The sequence below is a fragment of the Muntiacus reevesi genome, chromosome 7, assembly GCF_963930625.1.
Source record: "Muntiacus reevesi chromosome 7, mMunRee1.1, whole genome shotgun sequence".
Taxonomy (NCBI): Eukaryota; Metazoa; Chordata; class Mammalia; order Artiodactyla; family Cervidae; genus Muntiacus; species Muntiacus reevesi.
Window position 1 is genome coordinate 8,327,336 of NC_089255.1, and position 12,513 is coordinate 8,339,848.

General features: G+C 36.6%; 1 protein-coding gene across 1 annotated transcript in view; it reads left to right on the forward strand.

Moving 5' to 3' along the window:
• The window catches only part of AGGF1 (angiogenic factor with G-patch and FHA domains 1), a 42,063-nt gene that overhangs the window by 4,774 nt on the left and 24,776 nt on the right, over nt 1-12,513 (forward strand). The window contains exons 3-5 of the mRNA XM_065940673.1: nt 844-1,046; nt 1,876-2,040; nt 4,529-4,717. Of these exons, the coding sequence (XP_065796745.1) occupies nt 844-1,046; nt 1,876-2,040; nt 4,529-4,717 (557 nt within the window). The remainder of the gene's footprint in view (nt 1-843; nt 1,047-1,875; nt 2,041-4,528; nt 4,718-12,513) is intronic.

Below are 12,513 nucleotides of genomic sequence, written 5' to 3' on the forward strand. Positions count from 1 at the left end.
TTTCTCTATATGATTTGGTATTTTCGGATGATCTATTTGGTGGGAAAGTAGAACTTATTGTCACTCTTATAAATACCTAGTATTGCTGATGTTTTCAGTGGCACATTCACTGAGTAGTTTTTGCTCTGCTGTAAATGGTCTCCTGTCTTCTTGCCTTACTTGTGACCAGGGGCGTGTGTTTTCTTGTTGATGCATTCCACTTAGTATCAATTCGGTGTCAGTCTCTTAGGTCCTTCTGGGAGGAGGGTGGGCCTACAACCATGGCCTCATCCATGGCATGTTGTTGTGAGGCAAAAAAACTGAGCACCTGGGTTTTAATAAATAGAAATCACAAGAAATGGTCTTTCCCAATCAATTGTCTTGTTTATTCTGTGCACAGCTTAGCTAAATTACGATATTATGTTTTTTAAAAAGTCAGCACCATGATTGAAATTTGATGGAAAAATGAGCCCTTGACATGTTGTCTTTATTCCATTGTCATTTGATATTCAATGATACTAAAGTATGTGGTTAGATAGTTTTAAGAGTTGCTAATTTTTTTTTTGACAGAATACAACCTATCTACCTGTTTTCTTTTTATACTCTTGCTATGGAAAATCCAAAACTGCTCACCTTTTTTTCTTTTTAGTTTGACAGCTCGCGTACTGAAGGTGACATTAGAATCAAAGATATATACTTCTGCAGATTTACTTGCACTATTCATTTTAATCTGTTAAATGTGTATAATTGTAAAAATATGAGTTGCATGCAGTGTGTGCCCTTTTGTGTTCGCTGGCAATGTTTTGGAATTAAGTTGTTTTTATATACACTATTCTAATATATCACTTTTTGTTTTTGCAATAGATTATTACTATCAAACATACTATAATGAAGTTAATCTTCCAAATAAAACATCTGAGCTCTCAGTTCAGGAAGATAAGGATGTTGAAGCTTCTACTTTTAATTCTAAAGACCAGTCACACATAGAAAATGATACTTATGCTGGTACTGATATAACAGAAAATGTTAGTTTTGGACAAGAGGACCATTTTGCCTCGAATTCACAGGTAATAGAGTGCTTTACCCGAAACTGTTATTACAGGAACTTGTTCTTTGTTGTTATTATGGAGAAAAATAGAGTTCTTTCTTTTATCACAGCATATGCAGTGGTTGTAAACATGCTGTAATTATGTGTAATTATGTAGTAAATTATACACTTTTTAAGAAACAAAAATTAGAACTTACTCATATGTGTAATTGTTTTCCTACTCTATTGTGTTCCAAAAAAAAGTATGATACACATAAACTAAAACAGAATTTGTCAGTATGTTTTGACTCAACCAAAAAATCTTGAACAACCACAGTACCATGTTCACACCAACTTCTTTTAATGCTTCCTTTATGTCTAATATCATGCCATTGTCGAGTTTCCCAGAATGTTTTATAAATTAGTTTCTACAGTTTGTTTGAATCAGGATCCTGTAAGGTTTATACAGGGCAACTGCTTAATCTGTGATATATAATTCATAGCTTTCCTCACCCATCTATTTGCTAAAATTGTTTCCCTTTGCACCTGTAACTATTGAAGAATCCTGATCATTCAGTCTTAAAGAATAGTTCAGTCTGTATTTTGTGGATTGCTTCCTTATGGTATTAGATATTTATTTTTGAATAATGGTCACTCACTTGTGTCTTCAAAACTGGGTCATATTTGAATTAACTGACATAGATTTTTTTAAAGGGAATCAAATTGTCCTTGATAGCCGTCCCTTTCCATTGCAGAAAGTGAGGTCTTGTATTCTAAATAGTTTATAGGTCTATTTATTGTTCCAAATTCTGCTACTTTTTTATGTAAGGAGGCTTTTGCCCTATTTGACATGATTGTACCATGTCTAGGAGCCAGCGTCTGCATTAGCAACAGAGAACACACCCTTAGATGGCTCGTCACTAGCTGAAAGCTTGAGAGCCGCAGCAGAAGCTGCGGTGTCCCAGACTGGCTTTACTTATGATGAGAACACTGGATTGTATTTTGATCACAGTACTGGATTCTATTACGATTCCGTAAGTATCTCAGACCTTTTCATACCGGATGGTTGTTTTCTTCGCTGTGTAATATGAAGCCTTAGGTTGAATTAAGAAAAGCAGGGAGCTGCGTGTAAAAAGTGTTTGATTCAGAGCAACTTGATAAGAATAAAGATTTATAAAATAGCTTATGATACTGTACTTTTATGTTTATTTAATTAGATGAGTTGTGTTATTATAGATTCTTATTTTAGAGAGATCTAATAACCTTTACATGTAAAGTAACATACAAAAATGTTAGCGTTTAGTCGCTCAGTCCTGTCCAACTTTTTGCGACCCCATGAATCGCAGCACGCCAGGCCTCCCTATCCATCACCAACTCCCGGAGTTTACTCAAACTCATGCCCATCGAGTTGGTGATGCCATCCAGCCATCTCATCCTCTGTCATCCCCTTCTCCTCCTGCCCCCAATCCCTCCCAGCATCAGGGTCTTTTCCAATGAGTCAGTTGTTCGCATGAGGTGGCCAAAGTACTGGAGCATATTTATTAATAAAAAGAGATGAGAACTGCATTTTGTAAAATGTTTAAGAACTTAACATTTTTCTTAGAATTTATACAGAAGTAACATTGTTAGTCTAGGCTTGGGGGTGAGATTTTTTTCTTAACTGTTTCAAATACCTCTATCTTTGTGAATTTGTTTTAGTTCACAAAGGAGTCTTTTTTTTAAAAAATTCTTTATGGCATGTTTATTATTAGTTAGTGTTTTATTTTCTGAGGCTTTTAAGCATTCTACTTAAAAAAAATCAATCTGTTAACAGAACTAGGGAATTAGTGTGGAATCAAATACAATGAACCACTAAGACAAAATCAGAAAATAAAATTCTTGATTTATAATGCAGTGTTTTGACTGTTGAAGATCTAGTACTCAGTTGGATTTTTTCAGGTTTTGATGATAGTAATGATTGAACTCAGTATACCCACATTCTTCAACCTCTGTGGTCTACAAATATGATCTAGTCCTCAGGAATTACAGAATGTAGTGAATGCCACAAAGTGGAGCAGATATTCACCATTCTAGTTATAGGAACTGTTATTAACTAATCTAGGGAACATAATGATAAGAGTAAATATTTTAGTTAGGTAATCGATTTCATTAGCTTGTCAGTTTGAACTTGGTATAGTACTTTGTAAATACTTTGTAAAGAGAGGATTTTCTTTCATAGTAGTATGCCAATTGAAAATGTTAATTAATACCCAGAAAATAAGTGTTTAAACTCTTATTACCAAAGAAAATAATGATTAGTTATTTGGTTTCTAGGAAAATACGCAATTTCCAAGTGTATGACATTAGTCTTTGTCATTCTTCTACCTTCCTTTCTGTAACTTTCCTCCTGACATCTCTTCTGTAAATGCTTAATTACATTCTGCAGGTTGTGTGTCTTTGGTGTAGGGGCTTCATTGTTCTGACATTTTTATTTTGCTAGTTTTCATTTTATTTTAATTAAATAAAATTTTTCTTACATATTTGAAATGTCTCTATTTCGGGCTGAAAGGTAGCAGGTTAAAAAGATTTCAGTTGTAAAAGTTCTGTTATTGCTGGAAATAAAGATTTAAAGCTTCCATTCAGTTTTTTAGCTAAAAGAAAGATAGTGAGAATTATAAATATTTTCTGTAAGAGATTTGCAAAATGAATTAGTAAATTGCAATAGTATCAACACTTAGAAAAATAGTTCTTTTTCAGGAAGCTTTAGTTGCTTAATCTTGGTGTATTGCAAGATGTTTCCAGGTCTGATCTGCATGGATTTATGATGTAAATAATATATAGACTATTCAATTAAATCTTGGCCAGTATCTGATAAATGCAGATGATTCTATAATTTTATCTTTCTAGTTTTTATCCATATTTGACCAAAATTCTATATTGCATGGCTCCTTTACAGTAAGTCTATGTAGTTCTTAGTGTAGAATTGATTAGTGAAGACAATTGTTTGATTTCTTTGTATAGAATGTTATGTTACAGTATTCATGAGCTTAATTTTATTTTCAAATTTTCTCCAGAGTTTTGAATCATGAACAGTAAGAGGAAAATCTTTCTTTTATGACATTGAGAGGAGGGTTTAGGGGTTTATACTACCAAATCATTGCCTTGTAATTATATAGATAATGAGACGAATTGCTTTTATGTGGTCAGCTTTTTCTGATGCATACCTTAGTTTTCATGACTTCTAAAGGTTTCTTGTTGAACCATATGAAGTTGCTATTTCTGTAAGCATAAACATGGTCAAATGTTGGCAATTACATGAGATTTAATTCAATATATAAATGTATTTATTTTCCACACTAGGAGAACTAGAGGAGATATTGAATGGTAAAGTATTTTGAAAATTACAAGCATTTTATTATGTTATCTTCATTTTTTTTTTCCAGAAAAAGCTGTAATTCTTTAAAGAAGCACATTCACTAGAAAGTTTAGTTCTCTGCTTTGTGTCACCCTGAATAGAACTCACTGTCCCCTTCCCTTTGAAAGGAGAGCCAGCTATACTATGACCCCTCCACCGGGATCTACTATTACTGTGACGTGGAAAGCGGCCGCTACCAGTTTCACTCTCGAGTGCATCTGCAGCCTTATCAGACTCCCGGCACCAAACACGGTAAAGACAGGAAACTGAAGAAGAGAAGGAAGGATCCAGACTCTTCTGCAGCAAGTGAAGAGAAGGTAATGTCGTCATAATTTTTAAAACTTACACAGTGGTGCTGCGGTTAAGCCAATTTCTTTTTTACATTCTGCTTTATTTACTTGGCTGCTCTGGGTCTTTTTGTGGTTTTGTGCAGGCTCTTTATCATGGTGTGTGGGCTTCTCTGATTGTGGTGCCCAGGCTTAGCTGGCCAGCAACATATGGGATCTTAGTTCCTCCAGCAGGGATAGAACCCGTGTCCCCTGCTTTGGAAGCTGAATTCCTAACCACTAGACCACCAGGGAAGTCCCAAAAATTTCTGATGAAACGGAAAATCATTTAGTAACTCTGCTTTTTTAAAAAAATTTAATTAGACTATATTTATATTTGCTCTACAGTGTTGTGTTAGCTTCTGGTGTACAGCCAAGTCATTCAGCCACAAATGTGCGTGTCTCTTCTGCCTTGGATTTCCTTCCCATTTAGGTCACCACAGAGCACTGAGTAGGGTTCCCTGTGCAATAACAGTTGGTTCTGTACAGATTAATTATCTATTTTATACTTAGTAGTGTGTATATAACTTCCTGGTGATGCAATGGGAAGCACTCTACCGCCAATGCTGGAGACACAGGAGACGCAAATTCAGTCCCTGGTTCGAGAAGATCCCCTGGCATAGGAAACGGTAACCCACTCCTGTATTCTAGCCTAGAGAATCCCATGGACAGAGAAGCCTGGTGGGCTACAGTCCACGGAGTCACAAAGAGTCGGACACGTCTGAGCACCTGAGCACACACATACAGTGTATACATTCCAGTCCCAATCTCCCTGTCCACCCTACCCTTACTACCCAGTAAGTCTGCATTTTAAATATAGCCTTTAATTGGAATATTATATCATTATAATATTATTATAATAACAAGATACCAGAATCTTATCAATCAAGAAACTTTTACAGGGGGCAAACATGGACTTTTTTTTTTTTTTTTAACAAATTCTCAGTTACTAGAAGTAGAAAAAATTTTTTTCTTCTTTTCAGCCTGAAATAAGCCTTCTTTTATAGACCACTGAAAAAATTTTTTAACGTTTGAAGCAGGTAGATATAGGGCAGATGAAGTACTCTTGTGTTCTGTAATTTGGAAGAGGACCATTCAGAGCATCTGTTGATGAGCTAATGTCAGTGTACAACTCACAACAGAAGAAACTATAAGCAGCTGTGGGTAAAAGTTCAGCATTCTTAGCTATGTTGAGCAGTTACTTATTTTAGGAAACAAGAAAAGTCTGCTGCTAGCAAATATAGGATATATGTATATTTATTAGTTTAAATTGGTATCTTTTGGGAAAATAGGTTGCTTGCTTGCATGCGTGCTCAGTCATGTCCGGCTCTTTGCGACCCATGTCTGTTTCTATTTTGTAAGTAAGTTTATTTGTGTCATGTTTTAGATTCCATGTATAGGTGATTTATAGAATACTTGTCTTTTTCTGATCTTCATTTAGGATGACGATCTTTAGTTGTATCCACGTTGCTGCAAATGGCGTGATCCTTTTTTATGGCTGAGTAGGAGTCTGTTGTGTATATATACCACCTCTTTATCAGTTGATCTGTCTGTAAACTTTTAGATTGCTTCTGTGTCTTGGCTGTTATAAACAGTGCTGCTGTGAATATTGGTGTCCATGTGTCTTTGAATTCATTTTCTCTGGATATCTGCCCAGGAGTAGGATTGATGGACCACAATGGAACTCTCTGTGTGCGTGCTCAGTCTTGTGCACATACTCCATCGTGTCCCACTCTCTGCAACCCTGTGGACTCCGGCCCACCAGGCTCCTCTGTCCGTGGGATTCCCCAGGCAGGAATGCTGGAGTGGGTTGCCAGTTCCTTCTCCAGGGGATCTTCCCAACCCAGGGATCCAACCCATGTCTCCTACATTAGCAAGTGGATTCTTGACCACTGAGCCACCTTTGAAGCCCAGTGTAACTCTATTTTTAGCATTTTAAGGAACTTCCATACTATTTTCTATAGTGGCTGCACAATTTATATTCCCATCAACAGTATAAGAGGGTTCTCTTTTCTCCACATCATCTCCAGCATTTATTATTTGTAGACTTTTTAATCATGGCCATTCTGAACAGTGTAGGATGTTACTTCATTGTAGTTTTGATTTGCATTTCTCTAATAATTAGCAAAGAAGCATCTTTTCATGGACGTTTTGGCTATCAGTATGTTTTCTTTGGAGAAATGTCTGTTTAGGTCTTCTGCCCAGTTTTTTGACTGTGTTATTTGTTTTTCTTTTCTCACGGAGTTGTATGAGCTGTTTATGTATTTTGGAAATTGTCATTAGTCACATCGTTTGTGAAGATTTTCTCCCAGTCTGTAGGTTGTCTTTTTGTTCATTTATAGTTTAGTTTGCTGTGCAAAAGCATGTAAGTTTGATTAGATCCCCTTTGTTTATATTTCTGTTGCTTTGAAACACTGACATATGAAAACATTGCTACTATTTTTGTCAAAGAATATTTTATCTATATTCTCTTCTAAGAGTTTTGTGGTATTGAGTTTATTTTTGTGTATGGTGTGAGAAAATGGTCCAGTTTCACTTTTTTGCATTTAGCTGTTTAGTTTTTCCAACACCATTTACTGAAGAGGCAGTCTTTTCCCATTGTATATTCTTGCCTCCCTTGTCATAGATTAGTTGCCCATATAAATGTGAGTGATTTCTGGGTTCTATTCTGTTACATTGATCTGTGTGTCTTCTTTTGTGCTAGTACCATACTGTTGGTTATTGTAGCTTTGTGGTATATTTTGAAATTAGAGTGCAAGGTACCTCCAGCTTTGTTCTTCTTTCTTAAGATTGTTTTGGCTGTTTGGGTTCTTTTCTTGTTTCCCTACAAATTACAGAATTTTTCTAATTCTGTGGAAAACACCATTGGAATTTGATAGGGACTGCATTAAGTATGTAGACTGCTTTGGATATAGTATAGCCATTTAACAATATTAATTCCCCTAATCCATGAGCACAGTGTATCTTTCCCTTTCTTTCATCAATATCTTAGAGTTTTCAGAGCATGAGTCTGTTACCTCTTTGGTTTGATTTATTCCTAGGTATTTCATTCTTTTTATGCAATTATAAATGTGATTGTTTTCTTAATTTCTCTTGTAGTTTGTTGTTAAGTATATAAAAATAGAGCAGGTTTCTGTATTTTTGTATATTTGTATTCTGGAGCTTGACTGAATTCATATTAGTTCTCATAGTCTTTGGTAATCTCTTTAGGATTTCTATTTATTGTATCATGTCACCTGCAAACAGTGACAGTTTAACTTCTTTTCTAGTTTGGATTCCTTTTCTTTCTTTTTCTTGCCTGTTTTCTGTGGCGAGGACTTCCAGTATTGTGTTGAATAAATGTGGCAAGTGTGACACCTGTCTTGTGCCTGATCTTAGAGAAGATGCTTCAGCTTTTCACCTTTGAGTGTGATGTTGGATATGGGTTTGTCATGTGTATGCGTGTGTGCTAAGTAGTTTCAGTCGTGTCTGACTCTCTGTGACCCCATGGACTACAGCCCACCAGGCTCCTCTGTCCATGGGATCCTCAGGCAGGAATACTGGAGTGGGTTGCCATGCCCTCCTCCAGGGTGGGTTTGTTATATATGACCTTTATTATGTTGAAGTATGTTTCCTTTGTATCTACTTTGTTTAGTTTATCATAAGTTGATGTTGAATTTTGTCAAAACCTTTTTCTGTATCTGTTAAGATATTTATATGATTTTTATTCTTCAGTGTGTTTGTTAGTGTGGTGTATCATGTTGATTGATTTGTGGGTATTGAACTATCCTTGCATTCCTGGGATAAATCACATTTGATCATGGTGTGTGGTCTTTTAATGTACTGTTGGATTTGGTTTGCTAGTATTTTTACATCTGTGTTCATCAGTGATAAATTGGGCTGAAATTTTATTTTATTGTGGTGTGTTTGGTTTTCGTGTCAGGCTGATGCTGGCCTTATAGAATGAGTTCAAAATGTTCCTTCCCCTTTAACTTCTCAGAATAATTTAAGAAAGACAGGTTTGTTAGTTCAGTAGTTCAGTTCAACTCAGTCGTGTCTGACTCTTTGCGACCCCATGAACTGCAGCATGTCGAGCTTCCCTGTCCACCACCAACTCGCTGAACCTGCTGAAGCTTATGTCCATCAAGTTGGTGATGCCATCCAACCATCTCATCCTCTGTCATCCCCGTCTCCTCCCGCCTTTGTTCTTTCCCAGCCTCAGGGTCTTTTCCAGTGAGTCAGTTCTTCACATCAGGTGGCTAAAGTATTGGAGTTTCAGCTTCAGCATCAGTCCTTCCAGTGAATATTCAGGATTGATTTCCTTTAGGATAGACTGGTTGGATTTCCTTGCAGCCCAAGGGACTCTCAAGAGTCTTCTCCAGCACCACAGTTCAAAAGCATCAATTCTTCGGCGTTCAACCTTCTTTGTGGTCCAACTCTCACATTCATATGTGACTACTGGAAAAACCATATCTTTGACTAGACGGACCTTTGTCAGCAAAGTAATGTCTCTGCTTTTTAATATGCTGTCTAGATTGGTCATAGCTTTTCTTCCAAGGAACCAACATCTTTTAATTTCACAACTGCAGTCACCATCTGCAGTGATTTAGGAGCCCTCAAAAATAAAGTCTGTCACTGTTTCCATTGTTTGCCCATCTATTTGCCATGAAGTGGTGGGACCAGATGCCATGATCTTCGTTTTTTGCATGTTGAGTTTTAAGCCAGCTTTTTCACTCTCGTCTTTTTCACTTTCATCAAGAGGCTTCTCAGTTCCTCTTCACTTTCTGCCATGAGGGTGGTGTCATCTGCATATCTGAGGTTATTGATAACTCTCCCGGCAGTCTTAATTCCAGCTTGTGCTTTATCCAGCCCGGCATTTCTCAGGAGTACTCATTACATGTAAGTTAAATAAGTAGGGTGACAATATACAGCCTTGATGTACTCCTTTCCCAACTTGGAACCAGTCCATTGTTCCATGTCTGGTTTTAACTGTTGCTTCTTGACCTGCATATAAATTTCTCAGGAGGCAGGTTAGGTGGTCTGGTATTCCCATCTCTTTAAGGGCTTTCCAGTTTGTCATGATCCACATAGTCAGAGGCTTTGGTGTAGTCAGTAAAGCAGAAGTATGTTTTTCTGGAACTCTCTTGCTTTTTGGGTGATCCAACGGATGTTGGCAATTTGATCTCCCTTTGCTGTGCCTTTTCTAAATCCAGCTTGAACATCTGGAAGTTCTCAGTTCACGTACCGTTGAAGCCTGGCTTGGAGAATTTTGAGCATTACTTTGCTAGTTTGTGAGAAGAGTGCAGTTGTGCGGTAGTTTGAGCATTCTTTGGCGTTGCCTTTCTTTGGGATTGGAATAAAAACTGACCTTTTCCAGTCCTGTGACCACTGCTGAGTTTTCCGAATTTGCTCGCACATGGAGTGCAGCACTTGCACAGCCTCATCTTTTATGTTTGTTAACTATTCTCTCAGTGTTTGGTAGAATTCACTTGTGAGGTCATTTGGTCCTGGATTTTTTTATTTATGAGTTTTTTGATTATTGAATCATTTTCATTTCTGGTAAATGGTTCATTGATATTTTTTATATTATCCTGATTCAGTCTTAGGAGACTATGTTTTTCAGGATTTATCCATTTTTTTCTGAGTTGTCCATTTTATTGGCATATAGTTGTTCATAGTAAACTACTCTTTTTATTTCTGCAATATCAATTATAACTTCTCTTTGATTTCTGATTTTATTTATTTGGGTCCTCTTTGATGATGAGTCTGTCTAAAAGCTTAACAATTTTGTTTATATTTTCAAAGAACCAGCTCTTAGTTTCACTGATCTTTTTTCTTTTTTTAGTTTCTCTATCCTTTCTTTCTTCCTTCTTCTTTTTTTCTTTTTGTCTGTACCTTGCAGCTTGCAGTATCTGAGTTCCCCAACCAAGATTGCACCTGTGCCCCTCTGCAGTGAAAGCAAGGAGTCCTAACCACTGGACCTCCCAGGAATTTCTTGTATCATTTATTTCTGTTCTGACCTTTATTGTTTCTTCTCTTAACTTTGGATTTTTTCCTTCTTTTTTCTGGATCCTTCAGCTGTAAGGTTAGATTGTGTTTTTTTTGGAATTTTTCTTATTCTGAGTTAGGCTTGTGTTGCTCTTAACTTCTTAGAACTACTTTTGCCTCATCCCATGGATTTTAGATAATTATATTAACATTTTCATTTGTCTCCAGTTATTTTTTCAGATCTCCTTTTTGAGTTCACTAGTGACCAGTTGCTTGTGAAGTAGCTTGTTGTTTAGACTTTTATGTGTTTTTTGCAGTTTATTTCTTATAGTGGGTTTCTAGTCTTTCACTGTTGTGATTGGAAAAGCTGCCTAATAATTCAGTCTTAAATTTCTTTATTTGAAATTGAAGTATAATTGATTTACAGGGTTATGCTAATTTCTGCTGTACAGAAAAGTGACTCAGTTATACACACATATATATTCTTTTTTTAAAATATTCTTTTCCATAGTGGTTTATCCCAGGAGACTAGATGTAGTTCCCTGTGCTATATGGTAAGCTTTTGTTTATCTGTTTTGAATGTAGTAACTTGCATCTACTAACTCCAGACTCCCAGTTCATCCCTTTCCCTCCCTCTCTCCTCTTTGGCAACCACAAGGGTGTTCTCTGTGCTGCAAGTCTGTTTCTGTTTTGTAAATAGGTTCACTTGTGCCATATTTTAGATTCCACATGTAAGTGATAGCATATGATATTTGTGTGCCTCTTTCTGACTGACTTCACTTAGTGTGATAATCTCTAGTCGCAACTCAAGACTTAGTTACTTGAGGCTTGTTTTATAGCCTGGCGTGTCATCATCTTAAAGAATGTTCCATCTTCACTTGAAATGAATGTGTCTCCCTGCTGCTTTTGGATGGAATGCTTTCTCTGTATCTGTTAGATTTGTTTAGTCACATGTATCATTTAAGGGAAGTATTGCTTTACTGATTTTCTGTCTAGATGATCTGCCCATTGATATAAATGGAGTGTTAAAGTCCTTTACTGTTATTGTCACTTTCTGCCTTTATGTTTGTTAGTGTTTCCTTTATGTACTTAGTAGGTGCTTCTATGTTGGGTACCTAGATATTTATATATACAGTTTTTATATCTCCTTCTTGGCTTGATCCCTTTAGCATATAGCTTCTTTGTCTCTTTTTGCTGTTTGTTTTGTCTAAGTATTGCTCCCCCAGTTTTATTTTCATTTGTATGGGATACCTTTTTTCTGTCCCCTGATTTTCAGTCAGTGTGTGTCTTTAGATCAGAAGTAAATCTCTTTCAGGCAGCATATGTGAGTTTTTTTTTTTTTTTTTTTAAATCCATTCAGCCACTCTTGTGTCTTTTAATTCGAGCTTTTAGTTCATTTACTTTTGAAGTAATTATTGATAGGTATATTTGTATTGCTATTTTGTTGATTGTTTTGAAGAGGGGTTGTATTTCTTTTTTGGTTCTGTTTTCTTTTGCTCCCTTCCCCTGTGATTTGATGGCTGCCTTTAGTGTTATGTTTGGATTCCTTTCCTTTCTGTGTATCTATTACTGATTTCTGGTTTTTGGTAACCATCAGAGTCATTCATATTTGACAACCTATATAGATGTGATTGGAGTTTCCCAGGTGGCACTAGTGGTAAAGAACCTGCCCCGCCTACCAGTGCATAAGACAGAAGAGACCTGGGTTTGATCGCTGGGACTTGAAGATCCCCTGGAGGAGGGCATGGCTACCCACTCTGGTATTCTTGCCTAGAAAATCCCATGAACAGAGGCGCCTGCAGGGCTACAGTCCATAGGGT